The sequence below is a fragment of the Coregonus clupeaformis genome, chromosome 7, assembly GCF_020615455.1.
Source record: "Coregonus clupeaformis isolate EN_2021a chromosome 7, ASM2061545v1, whole genome shotgun sequence".
NCBI lineage: Eukaryota > Metazoa > Chordata > Actinopteri > Salmoniformes > Salmonidae > Coregonus > Coregonus clupeaformis.
In genome coordinates this window covers 62290784-62312215 of record NC_059198.1, presented here as the reverse complement: position 1 = coordinate 62312215, position 21432 = coordinate 62290784, and the positions used below count along the sequence as shown (strand labels likewise).

At 44.0% G+C, this 21432-nt stretch overlaps 1 protein-coding gene across 6 annotated transcripts in view; it reads left to right on the top strand.

Annotated features, from left to right (window-relative positions):
* LOC121555365 (brain-specific angiogenesis inhibitor 1-associated protein 2-like) overlaps positions 1-21432 on the top strand; it is a 111346-nt gene that overhangs the window by 64666 nt on the left and 25248 nt on the right. For all 6 annotated transcript variants that reach the window (XR_005997895.2, XR_006661202.1, XM_041869196.1 and 3 more), the window contains exons 4-6: positions 13421-13482; positions 15462-15533; positions 19827-19964. Coding sequence is in view for 4 of the 6 variants with exons in the window: in XM_041869196.1 (XP_041725130.1) it covers positions 13421-13482; positions 15462-15533; positions 19827-19964 (272 nt within the window). In the remaining 2 variants the exon portion in view is untranslated. The remainder of the gene's footprint in view (positions 1-13420; positions 13483-15461; positions 15534-19826; positions 19965-21432) is intronic.

Here is a 21432-nt window from a genome sequence, read left to right as displayed (position 1 = left end):
CATCATTACTACCACTACCATCATCATTACTACTACTACCACTACCACTACCATCATCATTACTACTACTACCACCACTACCATCATCATTACTACTACTATCACTACCATCATCTTTACTACTACTACCACTACATCAGCATTACTACCACTACCATCATCATCACTACTACACCACTACCTTCATCATTACTACTACTATCACTACCATCATCATTACTACTACCACCACTACCATCCTTACTACTACCACCACTACCATCATCATCACTACCACTACCATCATCATTACTACTACTACCACTGTCATCATCTTTACTACTACTACTACTACCACTACCATCATCATTACTACCACTACCATCATCATTACTACTACTACCACGACCATCATCATTACTACTACTATCACTACCATCGCCATTACTGCCACTACCACCATCATTACTACTACTACCACTACCATCATCATTACTACCACTACCATCATCATTACTACCACTACCATCATCATTACTACTACTACCACTACCATCATTAATACTACTACCATCATCATTACTACCACTACCATCATCATTACTACTACTACCACTACCATCATCATTACTACTACTCCCACTACCATCATCATTACTACCACTACCACTACCACCATCATTACTACCACTACCACTACCATCATCATTACTACCACTACCATCATCATTACTACCATACCATACCTTCATTACTACTACTAATACTACCACTACCATCATCATCACTACCACTACCATCATTACTACTACTACTACCATACCATACGATCATCATTACTACCACTACCATCATTACTACTACCATACCATACCATCATCATTACTACCACTACCATCATCATTACTACTACTACCACTACCATCGTCATCACTACCACTACCACCATCATTACTACTACTACCACTACCATCATCATTACTACCACTAACATCATTACTACTACTACCACTACCATCATCATTACTACTACTACCATCATCATTATTACCACTACCATCATCATTACTATTATTACAACTACCATCATCATAACTACCACTAGCATCATCATTGCTACCACTACCATCATCATTGTTACCACTATCATCATCATTACTACCACTACCATCATCATTACTACTACTACCATCATCATAACTACCACTACCATCTTCATTACTACTACTACCACTACCATCATTACTACCACTACCATCATCATTACTACTACTACCACTACCATCATCATTACTACCACTAACATCATTACTACTACTACCACTACCATCATCATTACTACTACTACCATCATCATTATTACCACTACCATCATCATTACTACTACCACCACTACCATCATCATTACTACTACTACCACTAACATCATCATTACTACTACCACCACTACCATCATCGTTACTACTACTACCATCATCATTACTACTACTACCAACACTACCTTCATCATTACTACTACTACCACTACCTTCATCATTACTACTACCATCACTACCATCATCATTACTACTACCACCACTACCACCATCATTACTACTACTACCACTACCATCATCATTACTACTACTACCACCACTACCTTCATCATTACTACCACTACCTTCATCATTACTACTACCACCACTACCATCATCATTACTACTACCACCACTACCACCATCATTACTACTACTACCACTACCATCATCATTACTACTACTACCATCATCATTGCTACCACTACCATCATCATTACTACCACTACCATCATCATTACTACTACTACCATCATCATAACTACCACTACCATCATCATTACTACTACTACCACTACCATCATTACTACTACTACCATCATCATTACTACCACTACCATCATCATTACTACCACTACCATCATCATTACTACTACTACCACTACCATCATCATTACTACCACTACCACTACCATCATCACTACTACTACTACCATACCATCATCACTACTACTACTACCATACCATACCATCATTACTACTACTACCACTACCATCGTCATTACTACTACTACCATACCATACCATCATCACTACTTCTTCTACCATACCATACCATCATTACTACTACTACCACTAACATCATCATTACTACCACTACCATCATTACTACCATACCATACCATACCATCATCATTACTACCACTACCACTACCATCATCATTACTACCACTACCATCATCATTACTACCACTACCACCATCATTACTACTACCACCACTACCATCATCATTACTACCACCACCACTACCACCATCATTACTACCACTACCATCATCATTACTACCACTACCATCATTACTACTACTACTACTACTACTACCATACCATCATCATTACTACCACTACCACTACCATCATCATTACTACCACTACCACTACCATCATCATTACTTCTACTACCACTACCATCATCATTACTTCTACTACCACTACCATCATCATTACTACCACTACCATCTTCATTACTACCACTACCACTACCATCATCACTACTACTACTACCATACCATCATCACTACTTCTACTACCATACCATACCATCATCACTACTACTACTACAATACCATACCATCATTACTACTACTACCATACCATACCATTTTTACTACCACTACCATCATCATCACTACCACTACCATCATTACTACTACCATACCATCATCATTACTACCACTACCATCATCATTACTACTACCACCACTACCATCATCATTACTACTACCACCACTACCATCATCATTACTACTACTACCACTAACATCATCATTACTACTACCACCACTACCATCATTGTTACTACTACTAACATCATCATTACTACTACTACCACCACTACCTTCATCATTACTACTACTACCACTACCTTTATCATTACTACTACTACCACTACCTTCATCATTACTACTACCACCACTACCATCATCATTACTACTACCACCATCATTACTACTACTACCACTACCATCATCATTACTACTACTACCACCACTACCTTCATCATTACTACTACCACCACTACCATCATCATTACTACTACCACCACTACCATCATCATTACTACTACCATCACTACCACCATCATTACTACTACTACCACTACCATCATCATTACTACTACTACCATCATCATTACTACCACTACCATCATTACTACTACTACTACTACTACCATCATCATTACTACTACTACCACTACCATCATCATTACTACTACTACCACTACCATCATCATTACTACTACTATCACTACCATCATCATTACTACTACTATCACTACCATCATTACTACCACTACCATCATCATTACTACTCCCACTACCATCATCATTACTACTACCATCACTACCATCATCATTACTATTACCACCACTACCATCATCATTTATACTACTACCACTACCATCATCATTACTACTACTACCACTACTATCATCATTACTACCACTACCATCATTAAACTACTACCATTGCCTTCACACCTACTACTCGTACCACTATTTGGAGTAATAATTATAATATTAGTTTACTGCTTACAATGCAGATGTTATTATTCAGTGTCCCTCACGCTATGGCAGGGCAAATACATATTTGGCTGCAAGGGGAGCCGTTGCTCCTTCGCACATGGGTATTTTTAGTTTTTCCTCTGGGTGTAATAAGCTAAAATTTGGAATGTGTTTAGTATTTTCTGCGAATAATGAATCTCGTGGTGAGGAATATTTCTCACAGTAGAGGAGAAAGTGCATCTCGGTCTCTACATCCCCTGGTGTGCAGTGACCAGATACACGTTCCTCTTTGGGTAGCCATGTCTTTTTATGTCTTCCGGTTTCTATTGCCAATTGGTGGTCACTCAGCCTGTACTTGGTAAGGATCGGTCTCTGCTTCGTATCTCTGACAGAGTGGTTGGTGATGGGAGAACCAAATCATCAGCATATAGCAGGTGTTTTACCTCTGTGCCATATAGTGTGAGTCCTGGGGCTGCAGAATGGTCCAACATGTCTGCTAATTCATTGATATAAATGTTCAAAAGATTTGGACTCAAACTGCAGACTCACACCTCGACCTTGCGAAAATAATTATGTTCTTTGGTTTTGGATTTTTATTGTACACTTATTTTCTGTGTGCATATATTTTATTAAGTCATAAACCTTACCACCAAGCCCACTTTGTAGAATTTTGAACAATAGACCTTCGTGCCAAATAGAATGGAACGCTTTTTTAAAGTCAATAAAGCAAGCAAAGATTTTGGCCTCTTTTTTGGGGGGGGTGTACGTGTTTATTAATTAGCGTGTGTAAGTTGTGTATAATATGGTCAGTAGTGCGATGGTTAGGGAGAAAGCCACACACACACACAGAGAGAGAGTTGTGTGGTGTATCACTCTTCTCCCCTGCTCCCTGGTGCAGTCCTGATTACTATGGTAGTGGTAGGGGGTGCTGGTGAAATTAGAGGCTGTCTGATTTCCATTGTCTTCAGACTGGAGTTTGATCACACCAGAGGGATATTTCTCTCTCTTTTCTCTCTCCATCCCATCATTAGCACTATCCTCTTCCCTCTCTCTGCTGTTTCCATTGCCTCTGTAGTATGAAGCAGAGCAGTAAGACCCTCCTGGGCAACAGATGACTCTCCTCCTCAGCTGAGTGAGTTGGAACTGTTGCTGGAGGTCAGTTCATAGAGACAGTTCTCTAGTCTTTAGTTGTGTGGTTGTTTTCCTCCTACTGCTCTGAACTCAGGTTGCTTTCTCTATTTTTCTCTCCGTCACACTATTGTGTTTGACTGGGACTCTGTCTCTCTATCCCTCTTTCTGTATTTTTCTCTCTCTCTCTCTCTCTCGCTCTCGCTCTCCTCTCCTCTCTCTCCCTCTTGCTCTCGCTCTCCTCTCCTCTCTCTCCCTCTCGCTCTCTCTCTCTCTCTCTCTCGCTCTCCTCTCCCTCTCTCTCTCGCTCTCCTCTCCTCTCTCTCTCTCGCTCTCCTCTCCTCTCCTCTCTCTCTCGCTCTCCTCTCCTCTCTCTCCCTCTCCCTCTCCTCTCCTCTCTCTCCCTCTCACTCTCCTCTCCTCTCTCTCCCTCTCTCTCCTCTCCTCTCTCTCTCTTTCCTCTCTCTCTCTATCACTATCTCGCTCTCCTCTCCTCTCTCTCTCCCCCGCTCTCTCTCCCCCGCTCTCTCTCCTCTCTCTCTATCCCTATCTCTCTCTCCTCTCTCTCTCTCCCCCCGCTCTCCTATCTCTCTCTCCCCGCTCTCTCTCTCCTCTCTCTCTCTCCCCCCGTTCTCTCTTTCTCAATCTCCTCCCCTCTCTCCCCCACTCTCTCTCTCCTCTTTCGCTCTCTTCTCTCTCCTCCTCTCCTCTCTCCTCTCCCCTCTCTCGCTCATCTCCTCCCTGCTCTCTGTCTCTCTCTCCCCTCCCTCTCTCCTCTCTCCCCTGCTCGCTCTCCTCTCTCTCTCTCTCCACCGCTCTCTCTCCATCTCCTCCTCTCTCTTCTCTCTCTACTCTAGTGCTAATCCCTGTTTCTCATTTAATTCAGTGTTGCTACTTTTCTCTTCACACGTTCCCTCTCAGAAGCCACATTATTACAGCTCCACTCCACTGTGTCACACCTCCGCATTTCAGTACCCATAGCAGGTTTCATTGACAGACACCCACAGACACACCCACACACATGCACACACAGCATTTTCTGTCACAATCAACATCACTACAATGTATCTGTATGTCTCTCTCAGTGCATCTCACTCTTTCTCTCTCAAACTCTATACAAACAGAATACTCTACTCCATACACTGCAATACTCCAAACTGACATCCTCCAGACTCTCTGAACTGTACTTCAGACTACACACTCCAAACTCTACTGTCTATATAGGAGTCTACTAGACTGCAGTGACATTATCACCCACATGGCCATCCCTCAGGGCAAAGAGATGACCACTAGCTGTCCTTCAGTCCACTGAGGTAGAGACTGTGACCCCTAGCTGTCCTTCAGTCCACTGAGGTAGAGACTGTGACCCCTAGCTGTCCTTCAGTCCACTGAGGTAGAGACTGTGACCCCTAGCTGTCCTCTCTGTCTACACAGGCAACAGGCTCTGACACTTTTAGCACTGTGCTATCATGCCTCACTCACAGACATACACTATATATACAAATGTATGTGGACACCCCTTCAAATTAGTGGATTCGGCTAGTTCAGCCACACCTGTTGCTGACAGGTGTATAAAATTGAGCGCACAGCCATGCAGTGTCCATAGAAAACATTGGCAGTAGAATGGTCTTACTGAAGAGTTCAGTGACTTTCAACGTGGCACCGTCATAGGATGCCACCTTTCCAACAAGTCAGTTAGTCAAATTACTGCCCTGCTAGAGTTGCCCCGGTCAACTGTAAGTGCTGATATTGTGAAGTGGAAACGTCTAGGAGCAACAACGGCTCAGCCGCAAAGTGGTAGGCCACACAAGCTCACAGAACGGGACCGACGAGTGCTGAAGCGCGTAGCGCGTAAAAATAGTTTGTCCTCGGTTGCAACACTCACTACCGAGTTCCAAACTGCCTCTGGAAGCAACGTCAGCACAATAACTGTTCGTCTGGACTTTCATGAAATGGGTTTCCATGGCCGAGCAGCCGCACACAAGCCTAAGTTCACCATGCGCAATGCCAAGCGTCGGCTGGAGTGGTGTAAAGCTTGCCACCATTGGACTCTGGAGCAGTGGAAACGTGTTCTCTTGAGTGATGAATCACGCTTCACAATCTGGCAGTCTGACGGACGAATCTGGGTTTGGCAGAATCTGGATTTGGCCCCAATGTATAGTGCCAACTGTAAAGTTTGGTGGAGGAGGAATAATGGTCTGGGGCTGTTTTTCATGGTCCGGGCTAGGCCCCTTAGTTCCAGTGAAGGGAAATCTTAACGCTAACAATGACATTCCAGACGATTCTTTGCTTCCAACTTTGTGGCAACAGATGACTTGACTGGCCTGCACAGAGCCCTGACCTCAACCCCATCGAACACCTTTGGGATGAATTGGAACGCTGACTGTGAGCCAGGCCTAATCTCACTAATGATCTTGTGGCTGAATTGAAGCAAGTCCCCACAGCAATGTTCCAACATCTAGTGGAAAGCCTTCCCAGAAGAGTGGAGGCTGTTATAGCAGCAAAGGGGGGACCAACTCCATATTAATGCCCATGATTTTGGAATGAGATATTTTTGACGAGCGGGTGTCCACATATTTTTGGTAATGTAGTGTATTGATCAACAAGCTTCCTCCACAGAAGCTGAGGTCACTGGGAGAAGAGTTTAAGAACACAGTTGGATAGAAAATTTATGGATTTTAAAACTGTTACAGAGTTTAATGGCTGTGATATGAGAACTGAGGATGGATTGACAACATTGTAGTTACTCCACAATATTAACCTAAATGACAGAGTGAAATGAAGGAAGCCTGTACAGAATAAAAATATTCCAAAACATGCATCCTGTTTGCAACAAGGCACTTAAGTAATACTGCAAAAAATGTGGCAAAGAAATTAACTTGGGGCAAATTCAACAAATAATTGAGTACCACTTCATATTTTCAAGCATGTTGGTGGCTGCATCATGTTATGGGTATGCTTGTCATTGGAAGGACTAGGGAGTTTTTCAGGATAAAAAGAAACTGAATACAGCTAAGCAGTTGGATAGAAAAGAGATGGGAGGATACCTGGGCTGCATAGAGAACGAGGGAAGGAGACGTGGTTATTTTACTATTTGTTATTTTTTACTTATCCATTTTTTACTTAACACTTATTTTTAAAATTTGATTTGGTTCACGAATAGAGAGTGAATGTGTGGGGGTGCATAGACACGGATCACGTGGAAAGTCTTCTAATAAGCTCAAACCGCCTCTGCGTAAAGATTAGCTCTGTTTGTTGTAACCTGCACTCTCTCTCTCGCTCTCTCTCTCAGGGGTTTCTTCTGTTACCTGTCTCACACATTATTCATCCTCTCATTATCAGTATTCATGTCGGTTTCCCCCTGAGGGTTAGAGACTAGAGAGACTGTGGGCTAGGTACACACACACCTTAACACACCACTTCCTGATTGCATCATCAGTGTGCTAGGGGACAGGGTCACCTGAAGGGAGATTGATGATGTCATTTGATGGACAAGGTGTAGGAGGAGAGGACAGTATTAAGTGTTTGTTACTAACTACACACACACACTTCCTTTTTGAAACCGCTGCCTCAACTTCTCCATGGCAACGACCCTAGCATTAAGCTGCTTCCATGACAACCCATAGTGACCTTCACTGAATGATTCACAGCTTGCTCTCCTCTCAGGCTCTCCTCTGGAGTTTTCTACCTGTGATGGTGATGGCTACATGTCAGTGTCTTAATGAGAAAGATTCTGTACACTATCTGAGGGAATCTGGACAGGGTCTGTGTTTCCTCCACTGAGCTCTGTTTATATCTGGGAGCTGTCAGACTTGCTCACTTGTTGCTCTGCAGGTGTGGACCAACATGAGCTCACCTGCAGATACACACACCCACACAAACACACAGGCCTATTGTTCTCCATGGTGCTGTGGGTATGGTTAGGATAGAGAGTGGAGGGAATACACTGACACCCCAAAGATGCACTGATACACCACTGTGGTATTTATTAGCGGGGGCGTGCTCTCCTCAACCCTTCTGTCGCTTAGCTGAATGGGAATTATCTGGTATGCGGACATCCTTGTTGAAGCTGCCAAACCTCTCAGGTTTCTGCTGGCTGCTGGTTTCTGTCAGACACACACCATCATTGCACACAACAGAGTCAAACAAAGTTTCGTAATAACGTCATGTATTGATTCAGTCTTAGGCTCCCTCCCAAATGGCACCCTATACTCTATATAGTGCACTACTTTTGACCAGAGCCCTATGGGCCTATAGACTGTAGGGTGCCATTTGGGACACATACATTGATTCTATCTAGTAGTCTCTGCAGTAACCATGCCAACGATTTCGTATTTTCTTTTTGATACAAGATAAGTTGTCATGGCGACAATGAACATTTCCATTGCATTGTCATGCAGGGAAAATCCTCTTATGTTGTCCCACTGAATGACATCTGAATGGAACAACTCTAGGAACATACAACGTATCTCCACCTGCTTGACATTTGTATCATTCATTCCTACTTTACTCCAAAACATCATGCAACATATTTTCCGTTCATCATATAGGTCTTCTGTTGTAAACAACATGCCACACCTGTTGAGGAAATCCTGGGTTGTGCTCAGTAGGAATAAAATGAAACAGAGTGAAATGGGAAGTACTGTGTGTGTGTGAGGGAGAGAGACAATGTTGTCATGCCATCACAGTGCCATCTGTTTTGTCACCAAAGCCCCATATACTACCCACCATTGTGACCTGTACGCTCTCGTTGGCTGGCCCTCACTACATATTCGTCGCCAAACCCACTGGCTCCAGGTCATCTATAAATCTCTTCTAGGCAAATCCCTGCCTTATCTTAGCTCATTGGTCACCATAGCAACACCCACCCGTAGTATGCGCTCCAGCAGGTATATCTCACTGGTCATCCCCAAAGCCAACACCTCCTTTGGCCGCCATTCCTTCCAGTTCTCTGCTGCTAATGACTGGAACGAACTGCAAAGATCTCTGAAGCTGGAGACTTATCTCCCTCACTAACTTTAAACATCAGTTGTCAGAGCAGCTTACCGATCACTGCACCTATACACAGCCCATCTGTAATTAGCCCACCCAACTACCTCATCCCCATATTGTTATTTATTTTGCTCATTTGCACCTCAGTATCTCTATTTGCACATCATCTTCTGCACATCTATCATTCCAGTGTTAATACTAAATTGTAACTATTTTGCACTATGGCCTATTTATTGCCTTACCTCCATAACTTACTACATTTGCACACACTGTATATAGATTTTCTATTGTGTTATTGACTGTATGTTTTGTTTTTTCCCATGTGTAACTCTGTGTTGTTGTTTTTATCGCTTTGCTTTATCTTGACCAGGTCGCAGTTGTAAATGAGAACTTGTTCTCAACTGGCTTACCTGGTTAAATAAAGGTGAAATATATATATTTTTTAAATGGTGTGTGTGTATGGCCATCCCTCCAATAGCTGCCCATTTTGTTAATTGATCCAGCCACTAAGACCCGACCAACAGAATGCCCGGCTCCCTAAGCCCCTGGGGTCTGTGATCAGGGGATCAGTAGTATCTGTAATCAGCTTAGCAGGCCTGCATGTCAGGAGCTGCCTGCCTGACAGGATGTTATGGCCTGCTCTTGTGCTTCTTGGAGTGACAGACAGACAATCAGTGTTGTAACACTCACTCAGGACACATCTTCATAGTCTTAAAAATGCTTCCTCTGCTTAGACCGAGGCATGCAGGTTGGCAGGAGATCAGCATGTTACACACTCAGATATTCTCTCCTTGTCTCCTCTCCTTGTCTCCTCCTTCATCTGCTCTCATCTGGAGATTCTTCTTCTTTGTGTGTTTGAGAGCCCATCAGTCTACCTGGATAGCCCATCAGTCTACCTGAAATACAGTTTAGATATCTGTTTTTAAACCACAATACCAAGGCTCTAGGTTACAACTACAACTTACATAATCACATAAGTATGGACAGACAATCAAAACATGCTCTGTTTCTGTGACTATCTGTAACTCTGTTTTCACTTTCAGAGAATGAGTAGCTCTACTGTGTTCTCCCTCTACAGGGTTAGAAGGAGTAGTTCTACTGTGTTCTCCCTCCTCTACAGGGTTAGAATGAGTAGTTCTACTGTGTTCTCCCTCCTCTACAGGGTTAGAAGGAGTAGCTATACTGTGTTCTCCCTCTACAGGGTTAGAATGAGTAGTTCTACTGTGTTCTCCCTCCTCTACAGGGTTAGAATGAGTAGTTCTACTGTGTTCTCCCTCCTCTACAGGGTTAGAATGAGTAGCTCTACTGTGTTCTCCCTCCTCTACAGGGTTAGAAGGAGTAATTCTACTGTGTTCTCCCTCCTCTACAGGGTTAGAATGAGTAGCTCTACTGTGTTCTCCCTCCTCTACAGGGTTAGAATGAGTAGTTCTACTGTGTTCTCCCTCTACAGGGTTAGAATGAGTAGTTCTACTGTGTTCTCCCTCTACAGGGTTAGAATGAGTAGCTCTACTGTGTTCTCCCTCCTCTACAGGGTTAGAATGAGTAGTTCTACTGTGTTCTCCCTCCTCTACAGGGTTAGAAGGAGTAGTTCTACTGTGTTCTCCCTCCTCTACAGGGTTAGAATGAGTAGTTCTACTGTGTTCTCCCTTCTCTACAGGGTTAGAATGAGTAGTTCTACTGTGTTCTCCCTCCTCTACAGGGTTAGAATGAGTAGATCTACTGTGTTCTCCCTCCTCTACAGGGTTAGAATGAGGAGTTCTACTGTGTTCTCCCTCTACAGAGTTAGAATGAGTCGTTCTACTGTGTTCTCCCTCCTCTACAGGACATAACAACCCACTCTGCTTTGCTGCTCTGTTTGCTGTTGTTTCTTGTGATATCCGTCTGTCTTCAGTGTGTGTAGCCAGGACTCTGTTCTCTTCACTTGAGTCTTGTCTGTCTGTAGCATTAATACATTCTGTTTGATGAGATACAGACCTGTCCAAACCCCACTGATACATTCTGTCTGAGATACAGGCGGTAGATACGGGCGGCAGGTAGCTTAGTGGTTAAGAGCATTGTGCCAGTAACCGAAAGGTCGCTGGTTCTAATCCCCGAGCCGACTAGGTGAAAAATCTGTCGATGTGCCCTTGAGCAAGGCACTTAACCCTAATTGCTCCTGTAAGTCGCTCTGGATAAGAGCGTCTGCTAAATGACAAAAATGTAAATGTAATACAGACCCGTCCAAACCCTGCTGATACGTTCTGTCTGATGAGATACACACCAGTCCAAACCCCACTGATACATTATGTCTGATGAGATACAGACCAGTCCAAACCCCACAGGTAAAAACTCAGATCGACCAGTATCTTAACATTACAACTGAGATGGCCCAGAGTTGTCTTAACATTAAAACTGAGATGGACCAATCCCCATCTTCTTAACAGCAGATGGTTCTGAGGACTTGGTAGAAGGAGTTCTCTGATTCCTTTGAGTTCTCTTATTAGAACTTTAAGAATTGCAGTTGAAAGACACTTTCAAAAGATTTCCAAGGTTTGAAGACTAAAGACTGTTTAATGTTCTTTAGTAAAGGATCATCAAACACAGAAGAATGAAACTAGTCTTCATTTTGTGGGTAGATGTTCTTTACACATATTTCACACAAATATTTCACAATGTGCTATATGAAACTGTATTTCCATTATGAGGATATAAATGGCTTTGCTTTTATCACAAATTCACTTTGGGTCTGAATATTTGACCCATGTGTATTTAGAATATAACCTTTGTTTCGTCTGTCTAGTCTATAGTCCTCTGGTGCTTGCTAAGGGGGCTTTGGACTTGGTCATGGGAACCTGTTTCCATCTCATGCCTCTCTGTAATGTCTCCCTGTCTCCTCTCTCTCCATCTCCTCTAGCTCTCCCTCTGTCTCATCTCTCTCTCTCTGTCTCTCTCGCTCTCTCTCTCTGTCTCTCTCGCTCTCTCTCTCTGTCTACTCTCTCTATCTCTCTCTCTGTCTACTCTCTCTATCTCCCTCTCTCTCTCTCTCTCACTGTCTCCCTGTATTTCTCTCTCACACTGTCTCTCAAGGCCTCCCCTCTGTCCTTTTCTCAATCTAGATATCTTGTTCCTTTTCTTTACAATGCATTGCATAATCAGAAGAGGCAGCATGTAGGTATATTAAAACACCAGGACAAATCTTCCACTGGCTGCATGACTCTCCCTCTCTTCTCCTTCTTTAGTTCTCTTTAGTTTGGAGATGAGCTGTTTTTTTCTTCTTTATTCGTCATATTGCCAATATAAAGATAAACCAACCAAGGCAATATGTTTGATCTCTACATAAAACACCAACAGTTATAGAAAGTTTGAAGAATATTTGTTTTGCTTGTACCCTTTTTGAAGTGCTTTATCTTTCTCTACAACAACTTTAGATGTCCTTTCTTCTCTGTTTGCATCGTTTCCTTCCCCCGTCCTTTCTGTCTTGTTTTAATGTGTCATGGTATTTCATTTATCTGTTGAATGTGTTTCCTGTTGAGAAAACCAATGTTCCACCATGCACCATCCTGGCTACCAGTCAGTCCTCTGTCTGTCAGTGAGTCTGTGTGTGTCTCGTTGTGTTGCTGCATGGGTTCTCTGCATGCTGTGTTCTCTCTCTCTCCCTCTCTTTTCTCTCTCTCTCTCTCCCTCTTTTCCCCCTTCCTCCCGCCTCTGTCTGTCTGTGGTGAGTGATGTGTGTTGACATCTCCTCTGTGTGTTTCTCTTTAGGGGACGTGCTGTTTCAGATGGCAGAGGTCCACAGACAGATCCAAGTACAGCTAGAGGAAATGGTGGGTATATGAACCTTCATAAGGACTTTATGACACATTCATAACGCATTCATAAGCAGACCGATCCATGTACAGCTAGAGGAGATGGTATCAAATAACTTTGATATAACTCTGATAATCAAATAAATGCTGAGCTGTAGTCAATGAACAACATTCTCACGTAGGTGTTCCTTCTGTCCAGGTGGGAAAGGGCAGTGTGGAGTGCAGTAGAGATTGCGTCTCCTGTGGATCTGTTGGGGCGGTATGCGAATTGTGTCCAGGGTTTCTGGGATGATGGTGTTGATGTGAGCCATGACCAGCCTTTCAAAGCAGTTCATGGCTACAGATGTGGGTGCTACGGGGCGATAGTCATTAGGCAGGTTATCTTAGTGTTCTTGGGCACAGGGACTATGGTGGTCTGCTTGAAACATGTTGGTATTACAGAATGGGTCAGGGAGAGGTTGAAAATGTCAGTGAAGACACTTGCCAGCTGGTCAACGCATGCTCTGAGGACGTATCCTGGTAATCCGTCTGGCCCTGCGGCCCTGTGAATGTTAACCTTACTCACATCGGCTACGGCGAGTGTGATCACACAGTCGTCTGGAAGAGCTGGTTCTCTCATGCATGGTTCAGTGTTTCTTGCCTCGAAGCGATGGTAGGCTCGCGTCACTGGGCAGCTCGCGGCTGGGTTTCCCTTTGTAATCTGTGATAGTTGGCAAGCCCTGCCACATCTGACGCGCATCAGCCGGTGTAGTAGGATTCGAACTTGGTCCTGTATTGATGCTTTGCCTGTTTGATGGTTCATCAGAGGGCGTAACGGGATTTCTTATAAGCGTCCTGATTAGTGTCCCTCTCCTTGAAAGCAACAGCTCTAGCCTTTAGCTCAGTGTGGATGTTGCCTGTAATCCATGGCTTCTGGTTGGGATATGTACGTACGGTCACTGTGGGGACGACATCGTCGATGCACTTATTAATGAAGCTGGTGACGGATGTGATAAACTCCTCAATGCCATCGGATGAATACCGGAACATATTCCAATCTGTGCTAGCGCAACAGTCCTGTAGCTTAGCATCCGCTTCATCGGACCATTTCCGTATTGACTGTTGCTTCTGTTTGAGTTTTTGCTTGTAAGCAGGAATCAGGAGGATAGAGTTATGGTCAGATTTGCCAAATTAAGGGTGAGGGAGAGCTTTGTATGTGTCTGTGTGTGGAGTAAAGTTTTTTCACCTCTAGTTGCACAGGTGACATGCTGTTAGAAATTAGGTAAAACAGATTTCAGTTTTCCTGCATTAAAATCACCGGCCACTAGGAGCACCGCCTCTGGGTGAGAATTTTCTTGTTTGCTTATGGCCCTACACAGCTCGTTGAGTGCTGTCATGGTGCCAACGTCGGTTTGTGGTGGTAAATAGACGGAAACTACAGCTTATCATGAGGTATTCTAATTCAGGCGAGCAGAACCTCGAGACTTTCTTAATATTAGAGATTGCACACCAGCTGTTGTTAACATTTACATTTACATTTACATTTTAGTAATTTAGACTTACAGTTAACAAAGAGACACGCCCCCCCTCCCCTGAGCTTGCCCGAAGCTGCCATTCTGTCCTGCCGATGTATAGAAAAACCAGCTATTATAAAACCAGCGTTTATTAGCATATATTTGTGTTATTATAAGGCTTAGAATATGTTATGTTCCTCTATCTGATCACATGGTCAGGATAAATACCTGGTCCTAAGTCTGTGTTCTGTTGAGAGAGGGATGTCACTCCCGAGTGGCGCAGTGGTCTAAGGCACTGCATCGCAGTGCTAGCTGGTAGAGCTGGTAGAGCACGGCGCTTGTAACGCCAGGGTAGTGGGTTCGATCCCCGGGACCACCCATACACAAAAATGTATGCATGCATGACTGTAAGTCGCTTTGGATAAATGGCATATTATTATTATATTATTATTAACCCTTTCCTTCCCTCCACCCCTCAATCTCTCCATCTCTCCCTCCATGCAGCTGAAGTCTTTCCACAACGAGCTGCTGTCTGAGCTAGAGAAGAAGGTGGAGCTGGATGCTCGTTACCTGACGGTGAGTATCTGTCTGGATGGCTGAACCATATACACACACCCACTAGGGCTGAACCATACACACACACCCACTAGGGCTGAACCACACACACACACCCACTAGGGCTGTGACGATATCAGTATCGCAATATGTTTTCCATGGCAAAAATGAAAACACAAAGCAAACTTTACCCTTTGTTCCTTTAAAAACCTGCTGTATGTAAAATATTGTTGTGCTATAGCTTTAAAAAAATACAAATAATGTGACTCTGGATGACAACATAATGATGTTTGTTTCCAACATTAGGGCTGTTTGCCTAAAGAAGTTAAATCCGCTTTGTGTTCTGTTTCCTTGCCACGATACTAACGATTATCGCAATACTGGTATCGTCCTGGCCCTAACACACACACACACACACACACACTTTCCTTTTGAACAGCTACCCTTACGTAGGTCTTACTTTCACCTACTGTTCACCTTCACCACCACAGTTATTCAGACCATGTCTTTGTCTGGTAGACAGACAAACTGTTTGGTGTTCTTACTCTGCACCTCAGTTAAAAAATAAGGCTAATTTTCCTGAAAATGAAGCTTTTGAGAAAACAACTCTTTAGAATATTTCGAAACTACATAACCAATAAGCAAAGAGAAAATGACAACCTAACATTTCCTGCAGCATGCATTGAAGTCTGAAGCAGCAGGAGTGATATACTTAGAATGAGTGGGTTGTGAGCAGGCTGTAGCCAGCCAACTAGTTGTGGAGGAGCAGCAGTGTGTGTGTGCTGCATGTTAGGGGGACGGGGTGGTGTTGTCATAATCATACACCATTGTACTAGTTGTAGCATTAGGCTGTTGGGTATGTTAGTTGTAGCATTAGGCTGTTGGGTATGCTAGTTGTAGCATTAGGCTGTTAGGTAAGCTAGTTGCAGCATTAGACTGTTGGGTATGCTAGTTGTAGCATTAGGCTGTTGGCTATGCTAGTTGTAGCATTAGGCTGTTGGGTATGCTAGTTGTAGCATTAGGCTGTTGGGTATGTTAGTTGTAGCATTAGGCTGTTGGGTATGTTTGTTGTAGCATTAGGTTGTTGGGTATGTTAGTTGTAGCATTAGGCTGTTGTGTATGCTAGTTGTAGCATTAGGCTGTTGGGTATGTTAGTTGTAGCATTAGGCTGTTGGGTATGTTAGTTGTAGCATTAGGCTGTTTGGTAAGCTAGTTGTAGCATTAGGCTGTTGGGTATGCTAGTTGTAGCATTAGGCTGTTGGGTACGCTAGTTGTAGCATTAGGCTGTTGGGTACGCTAGTTGTAGCATTAGGCTGTTGGGTACGCTAGTTGTAGCATTAGGCTGTTGGGGACGCTAGTTGTAGCATTAGGCTTTTGTTACACTATATTGTATCATTGGCTGGTTTCACCAACTGGGTTCATGGAGACGCAGAGGCATACACACACACTCACCCACACACAGAAACTTAGAGATTAAGACACACACATGATGGTAGTTAGAGGAAATGGAACAAAGGATGGTGTGTCTGTCAGTCAGTCAGTCCTACAAGACCCTATAGAAGTCCTATGTGATATCATTTAAATGTTCAGTGTAATATCTTCTCTGTGTGGACATCCTGATTTCCCTCCAGCAGCTCTCCTATTCATAGCTTGTTTGTCTCTGTTCTGTCCGGCAGTCTGTGGTCTGTCTTTCTTAGAATTCAAATTTGTTTTTTAAGTCCGTTTCTCTCTCACACTGTACTGTTCTGTGGGCAACCGTATGTACCTCCCAAATGGCACCCTATTCCCTATGTAGTGCACTACTGTTGACCAAGACCTATAGGGTTCTGGTTGAAAGTAGTGCATTATATAGGGAATAGGATGCCATTTGGGATGCAACCAGTGAGTGTTCCGGGAACTCTTACGAAACCGGGGTCAAACCAAACCCTGCCAATAGCTGACGCTAAATATGTTTTATTCTGTAGTAACTTGGGGCTATTCCCACAATGAACCTCTGTTTTTAATTCTGCTATAGACCCATCAAAGATGTTTATGCTCCTTTGGACTGATAAGAGATCAAAGATCAATTGATTCTCTTATTATTTTGTCAATAGGAAAACACACACACACACAAACCACTTTTCCTTTCTGAATGCCGTCTGTCAAACAAGCCAGAGTCCTCATACATTATCATCCAGGCTGAGTCTCGAATGGCACCCTATTCCCTATATAGTGCACTACTACCCTATGGGCCTTCGTTAAAAGTAGTGGACTACAAATGGCCCTCAAACTCAACTCTGGACCTCAGTGCCAGTTCTACTGCTTTTATTCATTGTTTCGCTCCATTCAGGAACTGATTTAGGCCTGGGACACCAGGTGGGTCTAATTAATTATCAGGTAGAACAGAAAACCAGCAGGCTCCGGACCTCGTAGGGTCAGAGTTGAATACCCCTGATATAGGGAATAGGGTGCCATTTGGGACACAGTCTTAGACTGCTGTTCTGGGTATTAAAATGCCATCCATTCATAGTAATGAATTCCTATAAAATGGCATCAGCGATAGTAGCAATGGTTTTGCTTTGTGAATTATTAATGTCGCTTCGCGAGTCATTTCAGGAAAAACAGACATTTTCCATCAGGAAGGAAACTTGTTGTAGCTATACTACTCCCCATGTAGGAGTCTCTCTCTCATACACAGGCCAAAATCCCACTAATTTACATGCCTGCATTTTTATAGTAGCTTTTTGGTATATCTGAAAGTGGAAGGGGGTAAAAAAACATGAACAAAAGCCACCTAAAGACATAGGCCCTATTCCCACTACGAGATATGAAGGACAGTCTGAGGAGCGGGGTAGAGAAACAGTCTGAGGAGCGGGGTAGAGAAACAGTCTGAGGAGCGGGGTAGAGAAACAGTCTGAGGAGCGGGGTAGAGAAACAGTCTGAGGAGCGGGGTAGAGAAACAGTCTGAGGAGTGGGGTAGAGAAACACCCTTGCCTTACCTTTCGTAGGTCCACAGCTCAAATTGAGTATAAATATCACAGGAGCGACTAGCCACGAACTATTCAACAATGACAAACTTTTCTTCTAAACATATTACACTATTGAATAATGCAACCAAAACATATTACACTCTTGACATTTCACAAGCATGTATGTTCAGACAATTAAAGGGTTTATTTTCTCGTCTGTAGGCTAGACATTACATTTTAGCTTCAAGACAAAAGCACATAGTTGCTATAACAGCATGTCTTCATCAAGTACCATTGGCCTGTCAAAAATGAACGATTAATCCTCTCATACCAATATAAAGTACATTAGGCTTACGTTACAACAAACCAGGCTTCATTGCCTTATCTCTCTCTCTCTCTGTCTGTCTGTCTGACAAATGATTACTTGCCCAGTGTTTTACAACCGCTCTCAATCACTCACAGATGTCAGGGCTTGGACACGTTCCTGAAATGCTAAACGGTTGAACAGGAAAACTTGCCATAGATTACCAATACGCTGGACAAACTTCCCATATAGATTGCTAGTCGGAGACCAATACAAAATCCACATTATCTTTATCCATTAAAGATGTTTCCCAAAACCTCTTCCTGAGTCCCACCTCTGTTCCACACTGTGTGATCCTGATTCAACTGGTCAGCTAATCATCAAGCCCTTGATGAGTTGAATCTCATGTGTTAATACTGGAATAGATCAGATAATTGGAACTGGCTAGGGTGGGAGTGGGAAATAACATATTAAAGTTAATGTGAGGGAGGATCAGAACACACACACACATCATGGTAATCCTGATTAGCCTTCCCATAATGATCTGTCTCCAGCACTGGCACATGATAGACAGCTGTTGAGATGGGCTCAGACAGTGAAGATGATAGGGCTTCAGGAGGCTAATAGATTGTTCACACAGGGCCTTAGAGAGACAAGCTTTTGGTAAACTTATTTGATCCCAGAGAGTATGCAGGCATTGACGGACACACACACACACACTGATTAGGTACACACACACACACACACAGGCTCACGCGTGTACACATACTACATGACAGATCGATATAGGGTGACTTTCCCCCTAGACACTGACCTAAGGTAAACTATAAAAGGGCAACTTCTTACATACCCTATATCGATCTGTCATATAGTATGTAAGAAGTTGCCCTTTTAGAGCTTACCTTAGGTCAGTGTCTAGGGGGAAAGTCACCCTATATCGATCTGTCATATAGTGACGTTGCCCCCTAGACACTGACCTAAGGTAAACTCTAAAAGGGCAACTTCTTCTCCCCATAGCTGATAAACTAACTATGTCTGTGTGCTCTCTCCTGCCCCCCTCAGGCTGCGCTGAAGAAGTACCAGGTGGAGCACAAGAGTAAGGGAGAGAGTCTGGAGAAGTGTCAGGCTGAACTGAAGAAACTCCGCAGGAAGAGCCAGGGCAGCAAGAACCCCTCCAAGTACGGAGAGAAGGAGATGCAGGTCAGTCTCTATGGAAGTGCTGATACGCACACATGGACACATGGCTTCTCTCTCTCTCTTTCTTAGGTTAGTTGGTAATACATCTCCACCAGGCTGATGGCTAGCTTTAGATGGTCAGTTGGTAATACATCTCCACCAGGCTGATGGCTAGCTTTAGATGGTCAGTTGGTAATACATCTCCACCAGGCTGATGGCTAGCTTTAGATGGTTAGTTGGTCATACATCTCCACCAGGCTGATAGATGTGAATAATACTGCATTTTCATTATGCTGATTTAGATGCACACAGGGCCAGGACTGGGGGTGGAGAGTATTGGAGAACCGTGGACACAATACTGCTCTGCCCTGAGTAGGCAGGGAGAGAGAGGACACACAGGCGCACACACACGCACACAGGAAGTAAGAAAACAAACTGTTTACTTGTCCTGTTTTGAAACCCTCACTCAGCTTTTTTTATGCGTGTGTCTCTCAAACAGAGTTTGTGTTGGTCTGGCATGTATCAGTGATTGAAACACTCTGCTCAGGTCCCCTGTTACTGTAACTCAGCCCCCAGGGTTGGGCTGAACGCGCTGTAAGAGCAGGTCTGGTAGCTGTAGCAGGTCTGGTCTTGTTGCTGGGTGATTACAGAGTTAGTGTAAGGCCTGCTGTGAGGTGAGGGGTAGCCAGCCATGACTGTCAGGGTTTGGAGACATCCAACTGATCCATACTTTAGCTGGAGCCTGACACTGCTACTGTGAGACATGATGCGTAAGCTGTTCAGGGAGAATGGGTATTTTCATGTTTTGCTGGGCTCCCCTGCCTCCTGTTACCTCTCCTCTGGATGCTCCAGTCCTTTCTCTCCTGTTACCTCTCCTCTGGATGCTCCAGTCCTTCCTCCCCTGTTACCTCTCCTCTGGATGCTCCAGTCCTTCCTCCCCTGTTACCTCTCCTCTGGATGCTCCAGTCCTTCCTCTCCTGTTACCTCTCCTCTGGATGCTCCAGTCCTTCCTCCCCTGTTACCTCTCCTCTGGATGCTTCAGTCCTTCCTCCCCTGTTACCTCTCCTCTGGATGCTCCAGTCCTTTCTCTCCTGTTACCTCTCCTCTGGATGCTCCAGTCCTTCCTCCCCTGTTACCTCTCCTCTGGATGCTCCAGTCCTTCCTCCCCTGTTACCTCTCCTCTGGATGTTTCAGTCCTTCCTCCCCTGTTACCTCTCCTCTGGATGCTCCAGTCCTTCCTCTCCTGTTACCTCTCCTCTGGATGCTCCAGTCCTTCCTCCCCTGTTACCTCTCCTCTGGATGCTCCAGTCCTTCCTCCCCTGTTACCTCTCCTCCCCTGTTACCTCTCCTCCCCTGTTACCTCTCCTCTGGATGCTTCAGTCCTTCCTCTCCTGTTACCTCTCCTCTGGATGCTCCAGTCCTTCCTCTCCTGTTACCTCTCCTCTGGATGCTCCAGTCCTTCCTCCCCTGTTACCTCTCCTCTGGATGCTTC